This window comes from Gossypium hirsutum, chromosome D06, assembly GCF_007990345.1.
Source record: "Gossypium hirsutum isolate 1008001.06 chromosome D06, Gossypium_hirsutum_v2.1, whole genome shotgun sequence".
Taxonomy (NCBI): Eukaryota; Viridiplantae; Streptophyta; class Magnoliopsida; order Malvales; family Malvaceae; genus Gossypium; species Gossypium hirsutum.
The window spans coordinates 20,224,617-20,245,651 of NC_053442.1; the positions used below are offsets into that span (position 1 = coordinate 20,224,617).

Here is a 21,035-nt window from a genome sequence, read left to right on the forward strand (position 1 = left end):
ATACTTTCTGAGATTGCTAAGTACTCTTAAAACTCATTCAAGCATGCTTTCGTGGATGGGTGGAAAACCCTACCTTTGCTTTGATGGGGTTTGCATTTGGTTATTTTCAAGTTAATATATATGTTTCTTTTTTTTTTCTTTTTTTCAAACTAGGCAATGAAAATGCTCTATCAACCAATTGTAAGTGGTGGTTGAAATAGGATAGATGGTTGAATTACTCGTATCGTGAATCGGTTGGTTTGATACAATTTTAATAATACTGATAAAAATTGACAAGTTGAATTTAAACTAATTTCAACTTGAATTGACACGAATCTAAATTAACTCAAACTTAATAATGATCTGAACCCATGATAACACTACAAATAACCTGAATCTAAAACGACCATAATCAAAATAATTCAAACTCGTAATGACATATTTAAAAAAATCTAAATCTTTAACTCGAATAATTTAAATAAAACATTTTAACTCGAAATGTTTAACCTTTTTCAGTTATCAACTAATAATGGCAGTGGAGGCCTAACATTTCCCACTTGGTAGTATTTGTCCTCATGATTCCCCAACTTTAAAAGGAACCTTTTTGGTTTTATTCCTCCCTTTTCATGTCTTTATTTCTTGATATCTTACATAAATTTCGTACTTAACTTTCATTTCAATATTTAATTTGATTTTTGAATTTTGTTCTTTGTTAAACATGGAAGTTTTGTTTCAATATTTAATTTGATGCATAAATTCTTTTTATTGCAATTAAGTACCTATAATTTTTTATTAGAGTATAAGTGTCAAATATTCATGAGACCACGTGATATTATTTGATATTGATATCAAATTAAACATTAAAACTAAACTCAAGTATCAAATGATATAATAACACTAAATTTTAACATGATAAAAAAACCATATGAAATAGAAAGTGGCAAGCTATTGTTATTGTTATTTATAACATTTAGATATATTACAATATATATATAGGGTGAATATTTGGGAGAGTGTACTTTTTCTATTCTATAAGTAACCTTTAGAAAGTTAATATGTATCTTTTCTTTTAATATTTATTTTTAAATATTTTACTATAATGTTGTAAGATACTTGTCAACCCCTAACTCTGTTTGCGGAGTAGTACCAAATAACTTCCCATATTTATCCATGTTTTCGATATATAGTGATGAGCTGATTATTGTGTAAGCTATATATGACAGTATTGTCTCCATGCAACTCATGCTGTTTGAGAAGCTTGTCTCACCGTCTGAATAAAAAAACCAGACAAAAGCAATTACTGTAAAATGTTAGTGCTCAATTAATTGTAAGTAGCAATATAATGATAAAAAAAATGCGAGACCTGAAGATAAACTTCGAGCTTCCTCTTTAAGATTGCATGCTCTTGCTTCACTTGTTGAAAACTCCTAATGCATCTATAAAATCAACACCTTGAGTTCACTTTAGTATCTTCACTCAACATATATTCAAGTATAAATATGTGAGTATAATCCTCTTCAACTACATGAAAGAACTTTGAAAAGGTTAAATATATTTGTATTCAACATATACTCATATCCGATTCTACTTTGAATACGGCCCTAAAGAGAGTTATACCAAAATATGAGTAATACTATGACCCAAAAAAAGATAAAACACATAAACGTCCAACATGAGCAACTCTTGATTAGAGAGTAAGCCACTTGTTACTAGTCAAAAAGGAACCACTAGTTACTGGTCAAAAAGGAACTAAGCAACCAAAGGTTAGGTATAAATACCTACGATATGAGTCTCACACTACCTCTTTTACGTGTTTAAAGCTTCCATTTCTGTATCCTTCCGTTAATACCTTTCGCTAACGTAAGTATTAGAGAATGTCTCAAAATACAAGCTCCAATATCTCTCACCTCCCGCTAATTTTGTTGGAACCTAATCTCTCCAAACCCTGCTTAACTTCCTAGAAAAATACCTCCAAACCCACTTCACCACCAAAAAAAAATGACAAACAGATTACGAGTTAAAAGAGTCTTTTAACGTGTGCTAATGGAACTTAATTGATGAAAGGAAAAAAGAAAAAAAGGAAGTAGACAAGAAAATTACCCTTCAGCATTTTCAGCATTGCAGTATTCTCTGAAAGCTGTGCATTCATTGGTAACCTTCTTAGCCCCAATGCTTCAAGAAAATCAATATAATCAAATGACTCAGATAAACAAGAGTAACATCAATTCACTTTTTTTTTTATTTTTTTCTTTTTTTTTTTTGGGGGGGGGGGGCGGTATGTAAGAGTTTACCTGGAGCTGCTTCCCTTGAACTGGTGCATGTAATCATCCAGTTTACAAAAGTCAATAGGCCTACTGTTCCTGCATGATATATGAGAAAATTTCTTATAGTGATCTTAAATATTTAATCACATTGAAGATTAATATGAGAGAATATATATGTTGTTCTCCACTTACAGTGCTTGTTCGATGTTCTGAATTAACCTTGTGGAATCATTGTAAAATAAGGTGACAACCTCTTGAACAAAATTAGGGTTGGTATCATCTTGTAACTCCTCCAGCTGAATGAATTGATCGTCAAGGTAGCCCTGCAATAATGCTTCTTTTTGTAAATTTTACTTGATTTGGAAATGAAATTAAACATAAGTAATGTCCAAATAGAGGAAGTTAAGGAAAAGAAAAGTTGGTAAGGTTTTTTTTTTAATTTTAACCATATATTATTCTCTTTTTTTTTTTCTTTTAACATATTCCTATTCAAAACATAATTAAGGAATCTCAAATTATGACCTATTAACAAGATGTTCACCTTCTTTAAGGATAATTTAAATTCTAATCGAGGTTATAATATTTAGATCTATTTATGTTTTTGTTAAATGGAATATATGATAATTTTAAAATAAATAACTACTCATATTTAAAATCGTGTGAAACCATGTATGTAATATATATTGACTTCTGAGAGAGAATGGACCTGATCAAAGAGGGACCTTCTCATGGAGGCAACTTGGTTGTGCAGGCGATTCCTATCCATCTTTGCTTTTTTTTCTTTCTTTGTTTTTTCCCCTTGTAAACAAAGTGGTAAAAAAATGGGGTATGTCAATAATTGGTACCTCCACACCTTTGTATTTATAGTATACGGCTAAACCCTAATGGTATGTATGAAAAAAGAGGAAGAATAATAGGCCAAAAATGACTAAAGGGAGAATCAAAGCCAAATTTTTTACGTGTCAAACGATTATCAATTTGGTATATCCCTTTAGATTTTGATTTTTTTTCGACTGAAAAAAAAAAAGAAATTGTTGAAGAAATAAGGACAAAAAAAATATAATTTTTGTCATTTTTTATTACGAACTAAAAGTATTACAAAAGAAAAATAAATTAATTTAATGTAACTCAAATAGAAATAGTTTGTAATAGCTGGATTCCGTACTACAGTTAATCTGTTAATCTCTAATAAATTAAACTATTCACCCTTGCTAACTAGAGTAACCTAACCCAAGGGAATCAATTCACTTTTTATTTCAACCATCCTATCATGCTTTTTCTAGCTTTAGGTAAAATTTAAAATTTGTTTTTTTTTAATTAAATATAAATTTATTATGTTTAACTTTATATTGAATTTTATTACTAGAGACAAGTTATAAACTTTTTGGTATTTTATATCTGTTTTACAATTTATAAAAATTAATTTTTTTAATGTTTATAGATACTACTCTTTTTAATAATTCATCAAATTTAAATTCTAAAACTATGTGTTTCTTTTTAGCTCGTACTAGAATCTCTTTTGAGAAAAAAAATTCCCCAAGTACATAAATAGTTCTTTTAACATTTCCCTAATTTTTCAAAAGAAAGTCAAGCTAGCACCAGCACTTATACTTTCAATGGCTAAAAGAGCTTGCCTTTATTTTAAGTTGAAATTTTGCTTTCGGGCCCAAATCAAAGCCTATGGACAAATTTATTGTCTTTTTTAGTTAATTAATGTAGAAATAGAAATACTCAAAAGTCTAAGATCGAAAAAGACAAAATTAAAAAGTTGAGTAATTATTTTATAACATTTCATTGTTGAGTGATAAAAAAATTATAATTGGATGATTACTAATATAGTTTAGCCTAATAATAATAACTCTTCACCAAATGGCGGAGCTTAGTAGGGTCCCATGGTCCTCCCTAAAATGGTAATTTTTTAATTTAGGTCTTTTATAATTTATAAAATTTTAAATTAATAATGGTAAAATTTTGATTTAACCTTTTAAAAATGATAAAGATATAGACTATTAAAATAATAAAATTATATTTTTACTATCATAAAAATATATAATTTAATTTCGACCTTCCAACAAAAAAAATGTCTAGCTAGTCCTTGTATTCACCCATGCTAACTAGAGTAACCAAACCCTAGGGAATCAATCCACTCAACGATCTTATCATGCTTTTTGGTCTCATCAAATACGCAGACGCGAATAAATTACAAGGAATCATCCCCAACATAGAACTTACATAAGGTAAGTTTTGATGTCACGATCAATTCTATTTTTTTATAGCAATATTTTAAAATTAAATTTATAGTAAAATTATTTTTTATGTTTTATTTTACTTTTTATAACAATTTTTTCATTTAAAATAGCAATAATCGAAAATTATATAACATCTCTCAAATTTTAATAAAAATAATTTTATTTAATTTTATTCCTAAATGAAATAAAATTAATAAATTTTAGTTAATATATTAATTTAATAAAATATTTAACTTTCACATAAAAATCTATTAATCATATTTTATTAATGAAAATCAATATTTAAGAAATAAAATTATGTAATAAATTGTATTAAAGATATAATCTAAATCTTACTAATTAATATTATTAATAGGAGAGAGATCCATTTACACTAATGTAAAATTAAACTAGTTTTACACCATTCTATAACTTTTTATAGGATTAATATTTTAACAATCTAACTATCATATTTCATATTCCATTCAGTGTAGATCATGCATGTCAAGTTAAGCTTAAATTAAAATTTTCTAACTATTTATTTTATGTAATAAAAAACTTTCAACCATTAAATATATATTAATATAGACAATTTTTTAGACCGATATGATAAAGATTTTAGAGCGATTTAAAATTTTACATAAATGACAAGTGCAAATATTTTGATAAATTGAACAGTAGGATTGTTAAAATATTAATCGTATAGAAAGTTACAAAAATGTTTAAAACTACTTTAGTTTTACATTAGTGTAAGTCGATCCCTCCCCAAATCAATATATTATACTTTTTAATTGAAAATTTATTTTAAAAAGTCAAATATTAACTAAATCTCAAATGTTATCATAAATATATAACAACTAACTTTCTATAATAACTAAAATCTTGAAAAACAAATGAAACTATTATAAAATAAATAAATAAAAAAGTTTGACGGTAGTATATTTGTGGGTGAATATACATAAGAGATTCATCTAATATAGGGACCCGATTAAATTAATTTCTCTATTATTAAATGGATCAATTTAGTTCACATAATGTTAAAAAAGAATAAATTAATGTCATATTGGGATAGAGTTAACATTTACTATTTAATAGAGTTAATATTTTTAAATTTTTATGGTTACCTAAATGAAATCTTTTATTTAGAATTGAACTACAATTGAAAAAAAGAATTCAAGATAGCTTTTGTACAAATTGAACTTATTTGATTATTTTAATAATTTAAAAATTAAATTGATCCAGTTAGTAATAGAAGAATTAATTTGATCAAATCCCTATCATATAAGGACCTCCCAAACAATTTAAGCTATATTTTATCATCCATGTGTAAATACATTCTACCTTCCTGCAAGAATATGACAACTTGCAGAAAGTGAAAAAAGAAAAACATGAGCGAGAAAATTACTTTTGGCAAAAAATTGTTTTTCCTCATATTCTTTAGGAATTGACTCTACTCGTGCTAAAGCCGAAGAAACCTTTTGATAGAGGGAACGTGGCTAACCAAAATTGGCCGAAATTGGGATCCTTGTTACCATAATTCCATCGGTCCAACATCAGTTTCATTCTCGAAGCTGAATATCTATAATTTTTATAAAATTTAAATATCTTTTATAAAATTTAAATTCAAAATCAGAAAGTCTAAAATTCATATTAATTCCCTTAAAAATTCATATTCATTTTTTATTCGCATTAAATCAAATTTACCACATCTGAATTTAAATTAATTAACTTATTAATCAAATATTCACAAATACATGTGTTTTATAAAATATATTAAAATTTTAAATATATAAGTAGATGAAGTTTATATAATTTTCAATATGCTTGTGAAATCTAAAATATTCCACAAATTGTATATTAAATAATTACCCGCCTTGAATAATAAACATCTGAAGGTTAATATCTAAATTCATTCTAAATCCATTACGATAGCAATTAAAGTATCCGAATCAAAATATTGCCTAAATTTAAAATTTTCAAATTAACCAAAAAAAAACTCAAATGCCTGCATCCGAATAATGAATATCCGAAAGTTAATATCCACATCTGTTCTAATTCCATTACAGATGGTAAATAAAATATTATCCGAATCTATAATATCTAAATATGCATAAAAACAAATTAAATATCCACAAATATCTTAATGCGCACTATCCATAACCATTTATACCGCCAAAGGTTACATTATAACATGTCCACCATCGAACAACCCAAGTTCAGTCGAACATTTCCACATGAAGAACGTATTAGCTCCTCTGTTAATCTTTCAAGAAATCGACTAATACTAACAATCACAAAACTAAAGCTACAATGTACAGATATGTAAAAGAAAATGGTTTTATCCCGTGCTAGTGTAAAAGATACTTAGTGATCGGTCCAATTACATATAATGTTGCTAATTGATTTATTATGAAACAATTGGTCATTTATTTTAATTATAATTGATTTATTATAAAAGAATTGTTGATTAAGAATTATACAAGATAAAGCAGAAACAATTAATCATTATCGTCGTTGAATCTTAACTCGATTTGTATAGACATTATTGCCAATACGGAAGGACATGAGTTTAATGCGCTGAAACGCATTGTCCTTCTATTCTATTTATGGGTGGGAGAAAGACTATCTGCAGTTCTAGACATTTTTTCAAAAAAGAACAGATATGATCATAACTTATAATGAGATTGTTCAAAAAAATCATTGTCATCGGTCAAGAACTAAAATAAACAATTTTCAAAAAGGTGATATCAGATATCAAAAACATTTCAAGCCACCGATAAAGATATATCTTTTTAAAGAATTTTTTTTTCCATGGTATGCTTAATAGGAAAATTTTAAAATTTTAAAAATAAACTGAAAATAAAATATTTTAAAAAATGAATAGTTTTGAACTAACATCCATTCTTCTAATTTTCTTTCCTCTTAGCATTCTAACTTTTTCACTCAGCCAAGGGTGGCAAATATCATACTCTAGAAAGATTAATCAAATATTGACCAACCATATGCAGACTGCAATTTTTGAACAAATGTTTAAACAAACAAGGTCATTGGCTAACCTAGAACTAGAACGCCTTCAAATAAATCATTAATAAGCATGGCTGCCATCTGATTGGAAATCATCAACTGAAAGGAGTACATGCTACAGTTTCCTAAAAGCATAAAGCGCCTATGGCAATGAAATTGTATTAGCAAAACCGCGATTTCCTAAAAACTTTAGGCTATAATCTGTTTTAATAATAATAATAATAAAAGGGCAGTTCTAAGCGGGAAAACTTTGTAAGAAGAGAAAATCAAAATGTCAAAAGGAGGCTGAAAGGATCATGATTCAAGAGGCTATCAAAACAGCGCAATAGAAAGCCCAAAAGTATGTTAGTGATTGGAATGAGAACATTACCTTTACATAAGCAGACAGTGGTCCTTGTCAAGTCTCAGTCCGTCCTTCCCATGGAACTGTCAGCCAAAAGTTAAAAAAGGAAGAGGTGAGAAGGATGCCTCCTTTATTCCTTTGCCACACATTGAAGAGAGAGTGGAAGAGACAGGGTAAAGCGGATTTTACATTGCCATTCATCTCAATGTCTTCCTCACATGGTCTTTTATAGATGCTTGATCACGTATTCTCCTTCGTTAAAGAAAAGGCTGAGGACACGTGGAGTTGGATGAGAATACGAATTGCTGACTTTGATTTTCACCCGAAGGATCAATATTCGCTCTTCCATCATCGTCTATGCTGATGAGAATCCCACCATGGACGCGATAAACACTACCCAAATTCTAAACTTTCCAGAGCTTAACTAAGCCTTAATTCAAACCAGTTGTGATAAGCTAGAATTCTAGATGAACCTTTGTCCCCATTCAAATCATTCAAAGAAATATCCTTGAAAAGAAGTATCGTAAGCCGATGCGGAAAAAGCACTTAATCAGACCAATCACTGGAAACTACAGTTCACCTCGATGACAAAAGAATGCTTGTTTTGCACTAAATAAATCTGAGCACAAGCCTTCAGAGGGAAAAAAATGACAGTGTATATAAGATTGATAATTTGTTCCCATGCAAAACAAGAAAGAGTTTAAATTTTAATTAGGATCGCTGTATTTTATACAAATAAAATTGTCTTGGTAAAAAAACAGTAAGAAAGCCCCATCTTTAAAGAGCATTAAGGGATATAAATGGCACCTATCTGGAAAGGTGAGGTAGAGGAAACTCCATCATACAATTTGTGGGCCTTCAAAGAAATAACCTTTGCACTCAATTAGACCATTTCAATGGGTATATACTCCAAAAAATGGTGGGCGATGATGAATCATCTAAAATTCACATTAAGGTTTGTACGCAAACCAATTCATTCATCTATGCAAGAAGCCCATTGCCTGGTAGACATTACTAAGAGTAGCATCAGCTATAGCTGCAGCTTTAGTAGCCCCTTCTCCCAAGACTCCGTCCAAATAAGCTGGATCAGAAATAATTTCCTCATGCCGAACCTGAAAAAGTTGAAAACCAAACTAATGATGGGGACACCTCAGTGGACATGCAAAACCAATGCCATACCAAAGTAGGGAAAATGAACAAAATGATTGGACCAAATGTGGTCACAACATTGGCTGAAAACAACTTCATGCACATCAACCAGAAAAAACTCTCCATGCACATGCAATTTATTCATGAAAAGAAACACCTACCACTACCGTCAAAGATATAATCTAATCAAACATTGGTACCATCTTGGCAGCAATGCAGGTTCAACACTGAAGCAGCAACATGGATATGACTAGATTTTATGTTTGCTAGACTGCAGTAGACAGCTTCATAGCAATTGCCGGTAATCATTTATTGAAACTAAGGTTGACCAAACAGATGAAATAAGATAAGCAGGAGACACTAGATCCTCAATTACATCTTTCATTAAAAAGAAAAATGAAGAACAGAATTATATCAAGAATGCTTTTACTACTAAATTATAATCATTTGAAAGCGAAAATAATTAGTCAAAGAAGATCCATAAATATATATTTCTTCCCCCAAACATGACTGTATGATAAGAATTATTTGTAAGCCAGCATTTGATTTAACATGATTAATCTTAAGGTGAAATATATTTCTAGGATAAAGTACTAATACAAAAGTACACACCTTAAGTCCACTTGGGGTAATAACATGCCTAATCACAATAAGATAAAAAGAATACCATGTATATGTTCCTATCATGCACGATAAAAAAATAAAAATAATGTTGCATATAGTGCTGAGAACCTGTATAGGATGTAAATGATCAACCAATGCATCTGTCAGGAGGGTTTTAAATCTGCCCCAGTTCATATCTTGGCATTCCTGTGCAACTTCCTGAAATAAGGAGAAAAACATAACAGTTATCTGGTGTTGAATCTGTTGTAAGCTATCAAGCCTCAGATCAATGACCCCATAATTTCCTGAAATAAGGAGAAAAACATAACAGCTATCAAACCTCTTTTGTCTTGCCCGAAATTAGCTGATATATTGAAAGAAGATTGTTGCATTCAGGACGTTCGGGATTGTCAAATTCCATGCTATAAGAATTGCCAGAAGAAAAACAAGACAATAAGTTGGAAAACTTCATATCAGATGCTATTGTCATATAAAGAAACATGTAAAAAGAAAATAAAGCTGGAAATATAAAGGAAACTTCAAATTAACAGTATAGACGAGGAATTTACCCTGGAAATGAGTCAGTCTTGCAACGCTTTATCTTGTTTGCTATCACCTTACCACCAAAATAAAAATGAGATTAATTTTGATTGAAGTGAAATACGGGTAAAAACAGACCTCTGAAACCAGCTAATCTCCATAATTTCTTCATAGCATCAATAATTGAGTGTATTAAGTCATAAAAGCATGTATTCTTTAATTAAAAAGCTGGTATTAACTTTATTAGATAAACTTACAAGAAGGGGGAAAACTTTGTAAGATGGTCCACAAGAACCCTTTCCTTCCCCCCCCCCTCAATAATACTGTAACTTACAATTAGTTTTTGAAGCCCATAAATCCAACTCTAGTAAGCATGTATTAATAAAACCTATTGTCATTTTCAAATAAACACACACAAGGCAGGGAGAAACAAGGCAGAAAATGCATTAAACCACTCACGTCCTTGGGGTCAAGAAGATTGATGCGAGACTGATCAGAAGGTGCAGATTTGGACATCTATAAGATTGAGCCCCAGAAATAAATCAGTCAGTGTCAGAAAAAATCATTTCGGAATACAAACAAATAGGTTATAACAGTTTCATCGGCTATTACTTATTTCCTCTTTAGCAGTTACAGAGCGAGAACTAAGAGATGAAAAAGGTTGAAAGGTGACTTCATATTTCCTATTATTTTCCAATCTGTAAAATGACGTTCAAGAACAAAGATCAAATATCCCCAGTTATAAACTGCGAAGCTTAGCTAAATATGATTCAATATGATTACTTCTATGAACAAGTAACTAGGTTAAAGTTTGAAGAATGCATTCTTAATAGCTTCATTATGCAATGGAAGTGAGAATGTAGGAAATAGAAGGCCTTATGCTAATTGAATAAGTGACAACGAAGTTAAATTTAGTGAGATACATGAAGCCGTCTTAAGACAGTTTGGTCTATCTGTATTAGGTAATCATGATAGTTCGATTTAACAATTACTTGATGGTATTAATCACTGAGAATGATAGCTGCAGAGAAATAAAAATGCAGAAGATAAACTTGATTCTTAAAATCCTAAAAGTTCCCAACATGATCATCTGCACTAGTGGCAGATCCAAAATACGACTTGGGGGGGGGGGCAGGGGCGAAGTCACAAATTTTTTTTTTTGGGGGGGGGGGCAAAGTGCAATTTTATCGTTACTAATTTAAAATTTTATAAATTTAAATGAAAATTTTTCCATTTTAGGGGGAGCTGGGCCCCTGCCACCCACCCCCCCACCCCCAAGATCCGCCCCTGATCTGTACGCAATTCATCAAAGAGGAAATTGCACTATATAGGAGGTGGGAAGATCAGAAACTCTTATATTCATCTACCAGCAGCAAGTTTAACATATCAAATTATCGATTAAAGAAACCTTTGAAAGACCATCTGTTAGGGACATGACTCGTGCTCCAGCTGGTGGTATAAGGGGCTCAGGAACCTACAGAAGCAAACAAACTTAGATAAGGACCCTCCATAAGTTTTGATGGTTCATGAGCTTTGATGCAAGGTCTAAACCAAGTGTAGGTATAGATAATCACCTTAAAAATAGCACCACCACGCCTGTGACCAAAATAAAATATTAAGAGTCAAAGCTTTAATGATGATAATGACCAGCAACCAGAAGCAAAGCACAGATACAATGATGAATCAACTATTTAAATCAATATTATAAAATATAATAGATTCTCACCCTCCCAACTTTTTCCACTTCCTTCCTCCATATAAATAGTTAACACGCTCAGCCAACTCACGAGTCAACTCCAAATGCTGCTTCTGATCTTCACCTACTGGAACTAAATCAGACTGCAGAAGCATGCTGCAAGTGTGTAAGAGTCATGCATCTTCAGGGCACTTAATCAGAACATCAACATTTTTCAGATAAGATACTCAAGCTATCAAAGTTGTTAAGCATGCTAAAAAAAATCAATGCTACTTATGCTTCCAGAACCACCTGATACAAAAGAATATCAGAAGCCATCAGAACAGGATAGGTCAATAAAGCAACTCCAACATTTTCATCTCCCTGCAAAACCATAACAGAGGAAGGAAATTAATGTAAACAGACAAAAAGCATAAATTTGGTAAGAGAAACAAGATGAAAAGAAATAATGACTCTACTGGAAAGAATACCAATCCTCTTTTACCCTGACATTAGAAAAACATCTTACATAATGTCACAAGTCCTACAAACTTCTTTGTTACAATAAATGGTGAAAGCACCAGAGGTAGAAGGGCATTTCTGGGAAATGATATCCAGTAGTATGATATTTGCTTTAGGTAAACTATTTCTGCATCATTGAGATTGATGCAATGATGCCTACACATTTAGAGCACGTAAGTATATTGGGTAATGCTCAATGATGATTAGTAGACCAAAGGAGGTCATCAAACCGGCTGAATTCTTCTCCAAACATTTATATTCAATAATGACATCTAAAGCACTCCCATTTTGACAGACTCCAAATTCACTGGGACAAAAACTTCACTAATAAGAGGTAATATTACAGAATCCAAAGAAAGTTAAAGCTACTAATAATAGTGAAAATAACATCATAACATCAATAATAAGGAGATGGAGCTGTCATACAGCTAAAAACGCACCGCCTTGCGAGATTTCTCTTTAAACTGAATCATTCTATTTAGCCAACCAATTGGTGTGGCAGAACTCAGTAGCCACATCAATTCTACATGAGCACGAACATGTGACTGCACAAAGACAGAAGCCTGCAAGGACAAAGAAAATTCTAAGCAACCAGAATTCAAACATCCAGCAAAATGACTCATGAAAATATCATATAGGAAAAAAAGGTAGCAACACGCCTTTGAGGTGTCCACACCACATGCCAAATAAATAGCTGCTGTATTCCTTGTTGCCTTAGATAGTTGTTGTGTATCATATGTAGTGTAATCTGCACGTTGAGAAAATGAATCAATTGAAAATAGGTAAATAGTCATCCAGAATCAAGAAAATCTTGCTTTCAAAAGCAGTCCACATAAAGATGATTGCAAGGCAGCAATATCAATGAGAAATTTGCACATAGATATATTTTAAACATACGCATGGAGGTCCACAATGAAAAAGAGTGTGTCATATGAGTTCTGCAAAATAGAACCACATCAAGAAACACTTAATCATGCAAGAAATTAAACATAATGGTAAAGTTCCTTGTAAGTATCAAATAACAAGGACAGACACTAGCTTAAACAGGTTTAGTCAATCTTATTCTCATTGAAACCAAGAAATTGGAAGCATTATTAGTTCAGGTCCATGAATCCAGAAAGTACCTGTCATCTAGAACTGCTATAAAACCAACTTGGGGATATTTCAAAGTCTAACAAGAATGAGTGTATTGAGAAGACAGCAAACAAAAAAAAGAATGCCATTTTCACAATGAAAATCTAGAAAGTACACTGCACAAGGACAAACATCAGTCTCAACAATTTCAAAAGCAACTAAAGTTGATCAAAAAGGAAACAAAGATATTTATTCTGTACACTTCATCAGAAGTAGCTACATTGCTGATGTCATAAACCATATTATTCATATTACTTAACATGTTTGACCTTGAGAATATAACAAAGAAAGTCAGAAGAACCTGAAGCTCAATCCAAGTCTTTATGGCTCCAAGATAATTCCCAAGGTGGATAGCTCCTGTTGGCTGGACTCCAGACACTATCCTCTTCCTGCAAGCAATTCAATATATGCTTATTAAGCCATGTGTGTGCTTTGAGAATTAAGTAAAAAAATAAAAACTAAGCTAATTTGAATTCGCTTAGTCTAAAAGCAATAAAACGGTTTCGATTTTCAAAATCATTAAATCAAATATGTGCAAATCTTCCTTAAAATTCGTTCTCTAATTCAATGAATTCAACTCTAGTTTCGTTCCAAACAGGCTATAAACAAAGTTATTCTAGATTAGTATTCTGATTCTGGCTTTTCAACAATTCAATTTAACAATTCAGAACAAGCTTATATACCACTGCATTGCTTTGGAATTAATGTAATGAATAAAATTAGTCATTTGAAATCTATAATTCGCTTAGTCCTGATGCAATGAACTTCCTTTTTTGAATAAAAAATTCACATGTGAGCAAATCTTCCTTAAAATCTATTCTCTAATGCAATGAATTCACTTTAATTAGCTTCCGACAGACTAAAATCAAAGTTATTGTAGATTAACAATCACATTCTCGCTTTTCAACAATTCGATTTGAAATTCGAACCACTTGTATATTTTAAATCTATAATTTACTTAGTCTGGATGCAGTAAACTATTTTTTTTTTACCATATATATGAGAGAATCTTCTTCATTCATTCTCCATTGCATGGATTCAACTTCAATTGGTTCCAAAAGAATAAGCAAGTTATTCTAGTTACATTACATCCTCGCTTTCACACTTCGATTTACAATGAAACAGCTTATATTTACCAGTACATCGACATAAATAATTATAGTCCTAAATTTTTACTTCATGATTACATTAGAAACAGATAAGGAAACTATGCAAATAGAGATTTTACCTCCGGGGATAGAAGAGTCTCGGGAACAGCTGGCTGCGAGAGCGAGACACTGCAGCAGCAACGGAAACCAGCGCCATTGTCTCATTTATAGTACGGTTATGCGGATGGATCCAGGCCTTTTCAAGTTTTACTTCCAAGTCTGCCGCAAACTGCTTTAGTACAAAAGAAAATGCAAACAAGATGTAAATAGTTTGGAATTGATTTTCATGGATCTAGTATGAAGCGAGAGGATAGAGTAGTACAGTGAAGAAGAAGAGGCGAGGAGTGGAATTAGAAGGGTGAGAAATTGGAGAGAACTGTGCGTCATTTTTTCCTTTTTTTTTTTTTTCAACTGTGATTTTGGGAAAAGATTTATCAGCCGAAACGAGGGAGAAACTAAGACCGCGAGATGACGGATTGGGTGAGATTGGACCGGTTTAAAAAATCAACCGATCCATGAGCAATCCCATTCAAAAAATAATAATATAAATTAATATATTAGAATTAATAAAATTCAACAAATAAAGAAGATATAAAAATAATATAATTGAAAATTTTTATATATTGCATTCCAAATATATATATTTAAAGAGTAAATTTAAAAATAGTCACTAATTTTAGTAAAAAAAATTTATTAATGATTATGAAAAGTTATATCTTTGTCATTAAAGTTATCGACTTATACGTTTTGATCATTTATCCGTTAATGATTGTTCGTTACATCCTTAACGAAAAATGAAGTGGCACATTCATTCAAGGGATAATATCTATTGATCCCTAAAATATAGCTAAACATTTTTGGTATTTTTACAATATTGTTACATAATTTTGAAAGTTATTAAAATTCTAAAAAACATAAAAAATCTAAAGTCGGTATTTATTTTTTGAAATTATAATTATGTATAAATTTAAAAATCATTAAGAGCATAGGGGTATTAGAGATTTGGCCAGCCAAGTTGATTAGCCCAATGGTCATCCGATACTTAGATGGAGGATCAAGGTGATAGAGGGTATGGTTCAAGTTTTTGGAAACCACTAAGCGAAGACACGAAGAGTGCATGGAATGGCTTGAACAAAGCCATCTAACTCAGTAGTCTATGTTTCTTTGGAAGCATGGTTTCATTATTAGAGGAACAAATAGCAAAGCTCACATAGGGTTTAAAGGAAAGCGATATGTATTTCCTATTGGCTTTATTTGATGAAGTGGTTTTTCTCAGGCAGGATGGGTTTTGTTTATTATATGTTTTTTATGAATTTTTATTTTTTTTACATAATTATAATTTTTAAAAATATTTTGTAATTTCAAAAATAAATATGAAATTTCAGATTCTTTTTAAGATTTTTTGATAACTTCTAGAATTTTTAACATTTTTTAAAATTATTGTTAAAATGTTGTAAAGTACCAAATTGAATAATTAGTTATAGTTTAGGGATCAAATTAGATATTAACTCTTAAATTGTGCCATCTCACTTTTCCGTTAAGGCTATATAACAGTAGACGAGTGACCAAACATTATAAGTCATACTTTAATGATAAAAAGTAATTTTTATAATTTAGTAAAAAAAAGAAATTTCACCAAATTTAGTGACCATTTTTATAGTTTACCTTATAAAATAAGGAGGTAAACTAACCGTTAAAATTCTTATTTTTTCTATAACATCCAAAGTTATTTAAAAGAGTTAAATTTTATTATTTTAACTGATTTTTTTTATTCTCAAGTTTTTTATTATAATATTTCAGCTCTCAAGTTTATATTTTTTGTACTATTTTTTTTAGTTAAATTGGTCATTAACCTTTTAATAGAGTCAATCATTTACTAAGAAATACTAATTAAAAATTATTTTTAACAATGTTAGTGTGACAACCCACATTAGAGTCTACAATGTACCTATGTTTGATATGATATATTTATCTTATATGTAACATTAACAAATAATTTATATTTATAAAATATTCAAAAAATTCAAATTTAGAAAAAAAATTATAAAAAGTTCATTAAAAAAAGTTAGCAGAATGTAGGTTACCATGTTTGAAATTTTAACATTTTGTTATATCTCATTAAAACAACAATTTGACCCTTTTTAGGTATATCATTTTGGTAATTTAAAATAAATAAATAACTCAATTGAAATAAAAATAAAATTAAATTATTGGTTTTTTTATGATTATTCTTTTTTTTTAAGGTTAGAGGTTGCTAATTTACCATATATATAATAATATACATTAGTCATATAGAGATTTCGTGGTCACTATTAAATTATACTCACACATTAAAATTTTAATACTTTGTAATTAGATTTTTTAAATTTGTAAGTCTTCCTCTATATAATCAATATAGGTAAAAATATTTGTAATATCGGAATTCAGAAAAAAGTTTTGAATTTTGTTCGCTGCGTGTGACAAAGTTAATAACATCAATTTAACAGTCCAGTGACTTAAATGAAAACTTTTGAACATTCAATGACCAAATTGTAATTTTTTTAATTAAATGACCAAAACAAAACATATTCATAATTTAATGGCTAATGTGTAGTTTACTCGATAGATTTGTTAAATTATTTATAATTGTCTAAAACCTTAAATTAAATAAATAGAATGATAGTTAAGTATAATGGAATTCACAAGTTTTAAATTGAAATAAAATCAACAAAAAAAATAATTAAGACTAAATAAACAAAGTATCCTTTTAACTTATATTTAGTAATTTTGTTATTTTCGTGATTTAGTTATTATGCCTTGAAAAACAAAGTTAAATTGATTGATATTTTATACACAAACATTGAATTGAAAATAACCCCCACAAAAAGAAAAGCAATATTGTGATTCATTTCAAAACAGGATTGAAATTACATTTAAAGAAAACAATGAATAGCCCATAACTTGGTGCTATGACAAGAGCAAAACCAAGTGAAGCTTAGGCTTTGCAAATAGCAGACAAACATACAAAGCATTGGACTATTTAGGACGAGTCTATTCCAATTTCAAGTTTCTAACGGTAGGTTCTGTATTTTGGACTGTACATGCAGCTCTCTGCATATTTAACCAGATCCTTCGGCTGAGGAAGGTGAGAAGCCAGACCTACACCAATCAAACAAAATATCAATGGATGCTTATATATATATACCACGGGCAGTGAATATAAGAGTTTAACGAATTATATAGAAGGGTCACTCACCGAGTTCATATGCCTTGGCGGCAACCTTAGCTGCGATATTGGCTGATATCTTTCTGATATCGGAAATGGGGTAGATCAATCCCTTCTCGTAGTGTTCCTCCGTCACTTGCAAAGCCAAAGCTTCCGCTATAACAAAAAGGGTTGCATTAGAGTCTAATTTTGATAAGAGGGGTTGTTGTAGAAGGATTTGGTGGTTTGATGCACTTACAGGCTGCTAAAAGCATGTCATCGTGAACCGAACGCACCGGATTTGACACCAAGCAAATCAGGGAAATATATGCATTTTGCTGAATACTCAAAAGAGAACTAGCTGTAGAAATTGGTGTAGCAAACTTCAACTTAGAATACTTTCGGTTAAGATAGACCTGGCCAGGCCGAGACTTTGCATTATTCAAGGGTCAATGGGCTTCCACTCGCAAAGATTGCACGACCCTTCAATAAAAAAAAGGGGGTAAAGATTAGATGGTATAATTTATAACTAATAATAAAAGAAAATTGCATGTCATTATATACTCGCTCCATGTATATCTCTTCTGCTGTCACTCAGCTTGTGAGGTAGGGTTAGATAGACCATGATAAAGGTTTTCTGCAGTTTGGGTCAAAATTAGGATTAGAAAAGGTCTTCGGTTTGAGCTGAGATGGTGTAACATGCATAGAGAGTATTTGAGTGAGCAGAGAGAGATAAAGAACCTCATTCAAGGCTGCCATGGCCTCAACGACTTCCTTTGTGAATTGTTTTCCAACACCAGATGTTCCGATCAGGACTGTTGGCTTGATTGCCTGATTAATTTAAACAAAGGTGAGAAAGAAAAATATATATATATACATATAATATTATACTATTATACTAATACATGAGCAGGTCATAGCTAAAGAAAGCTTAAGCTCACGAAGGCAAAAACACCACATTCTAGCGGTCAACCAGAGAGAGCCACCTGACACGGCAAGTAGCTATCAGAGACCAATTTCATTGTCAAGTACCCTGAGCAACTTAGTAACCAATGTGCATGAACCGGGCAGCCTAAAGTGTCTCAAAGCACAAGCTTTGACAGTCCCTTAGCTCACCCTTACCTGCAGGCAGTACCTCAACTACCAGGTCAGTCCGGTCTACTACCTCAGAAATGCATCAATATAGATAGAATCCAACAAAGATATACACACCTTCACAGCATCAACGAGTTCCTTGACAGGTTCATGTTCATGAGCCCAAGGTTTCTTGAAGTGTTGAAGTGACTCCTTGTCAACAATCAATCCCCTTGAGTCTACAAGCCATATCTTCTTCTTCAATCGGATTTCCAGTCTGTCAGAAATTAAATGTTTAGCCTTAAACCTTTTCCTTAAGAAACAGAAAAAAAAAAAAAAACATTTAGCATCAAAAATGCTTAATCTTGTTACCTGCTTTGACATTTCAAGAGCTATGAGCTCAGCTATACCGGTTCCAGCCTATGATACCCAAAATGTAAAAAAAATTAAGGCTTGAAACACATCTAGAAAATTTTTTGTTGGCATTGTGTTAGTTGAAGCCTTACCTCACCAGCACCAAGAACAAGAACCTTGGTCTGCAAGAGTTCCACCGAGTAATCTCAGGGCTGCAAGTAGCCCGGCCAGTACCACAGATGCTGTTCCCTGCCATTATGAAAGAGCTTCCATTTAAGAAAAGAATATTTCTTAAAACAATGTAACCCCATGAATGAAAAAAAAAAAATGACGGCATTGACTTAGAATGTATTACCTGTATGTCGTCATTGAAAACAAGATGAGATGAACTGTATCTCGCCAACAACTCGAATGCGTTGTGGTTCGCAAAATCTTCAAACTGAAAGCCAAGCAAAGCATATACATTCAGGAACAGTGCATGCAAAAATCCAAAGTAAAGGCCAAAAAATGAAAATGAACGATGATGTTACCTGTATTAGAACTTTCTCTCCGTAATTCTGCTTAACTGCAGACATGAACTCATGAAGAAGTTCTGCGTATTCCTAAACCACAGGAAATCCACGTAATTCAGTTTTTTTAGAAAGTAAATCATTTATGAATAATTATAAAGACGTAAAGGAAAATCATCAAACCTGTCCAGTTGCCCTCCTTTGTCTAAGGCCAATGTAAAACTCGTCATTTAACAACTTCTCATTGTTTGTCCCAACATCAATAGTGATAGGCAAGCACTGCAAATTATTGAGCGAAAATTGTAAACAATCAAATACCATAAAAGAATTTTGAACCAACATCATATATCCAACACAAATTTTAACTACAAACTCGTCCATTGAAGGAAAAAAAACAAAGCAAAACCAATCATGAAATAGAAATGGTTTCGCTAATGCTTACTGCTGAGGGCGGACTCCACCAAGAGCTATATAGAGAAAGTTTTCCTACAGGGTATCCCCATTCCCTGAAAACAAACCATATATTAAAAACATTAAGTTGCAGTAAATTATGTTAGATCACTTAATTAAGTCACTTATGCTAACTTCATTTAAGTAATTTTTATGAAAAAGTTGTCCCAAGCATACATGGCTTAGCTCGAAATCACGTATGCATGCTAGAGCAGCTTACCTGGCAACCGAGATCTCCAAGTCCCAAAATTCTCTCACCATCAGTGACAACAATAACTTGAACACTCCTCTCAGGCCAGTTTTCAACACTTCAAGAATCTTCCCCCTGGTGGATTTGCAGTGCTTAGTATTTGTTATGCAATACATAAAAAGGAAACAATCAGACAAAGGGCAGCACCATCAAATTGCATACTTCTCTTTCAAGCTGATGTAAAGACCCTGAGGGCGCCTGAAAATGCTCCCATATTTTTGGCAAGCTTCACCAACAGTTGGGGTGTATACAACCGGGAGCAGTTCCTCCACGTTATCGACGAGAAGCTTGTAGAAAAGGCGTTCGTTTCTCTCCTGCGAAAATGCAGTGAAACCACCATCATCGCATCAGTATCTGTAGATTGATTAAGAAGTGTGATGTTGAAGGGAAATTTAAGAAATGACGACGTACCTGAAGGTCCATGAGGGCCATGTAACGTTGCAAAGGAACTTGGTATTGGCGAAGGTTATGCATGAGCTTCTTCTCTTGAAGCTCTTGAGTGAGAACAACAGGGGGAAGAAGGCCACGCAGGTAATGGGCATCTCTCTCTTTCTCAGTGAAGCTAGCCCTTTGTTGTGGCGAGGGTCACGCATCAACGAATACCC

At 31.6% G+C, this 21,035-nt stretch overlaps 1 protein-coding gene and 2 pseudogenes across 1 annotated transcript; all 3 read right to left on the reverse strand.

Annotated features, from left to right (window-relative positions):
• Positions 1–916: 916 nt before the first annotated feature.
• Positions 917–3,078, reverse strand: LOC107900335 (histidine-containing phosphotransfer protein 4). The gene is made up of 6 exons (XM_016825970.2): positions 2,950–3,078; positions 2,436–2,566; positions 2,271–2,339; positions 2,080–2,151; positions 1,343–1,415; positions 917–1,249 (listed from the first exon to the last, which is right to left on the reverse strand). Exons 1-6 carry the CDS (start codon positions 3,007–3,009, stop codon positions 1,220–1,222), a joined length of 435 nt encoding a protein of 144 aa, XP_016681459.1. The 5' UTR covers positions 3,010–3,078; the 3' UTR covers positions 917–1,219.
• A 5,399-nt stretch (positions 3,079–8,477) lies between these two features.
• LOC107901516 (tryptophan--tRNA ligase, chloroplastic/mitochondrial-like) lies at positions 8,478–14,766 on the reverse strand (annotated as a pseudogene).
• Positions 14,767–17,476: 2,710 nt separating this feature from the next.
• Positions 17,477–21,035, reverse strand: LOC121218508 (NADP-dependent malic enzyme-like; annotated as a pseudogene).

What these genes read in the sequence shown, in the direction of transcription:
- LOC107900335 (XM_016825970.2), bottom strand. Translation starts at nt 3,009, where the DNA reads ATGGATAGGAATCGCCTGCACAACCAAGTTGCCTCCATGAGAAGGTCC. An exon ending in GAAGGTCCCTCTTTGATCAG is followed by an intron (nt 2,567 to 2,949) that starts GTCCATTCTCTC and finishes GCATTATTGCAG; the next exon opens with GGCTACCTTGACGATCAATT. An exon ending in AATGCTGAAAATGCTGAAGG is followed by an intron (nt 1,416 to 2,079) that starts GTAATTTTCTTG and finishes TTGATTTTATAG; the next exon opens with ATGCATTAGGAGTTTTCAAC.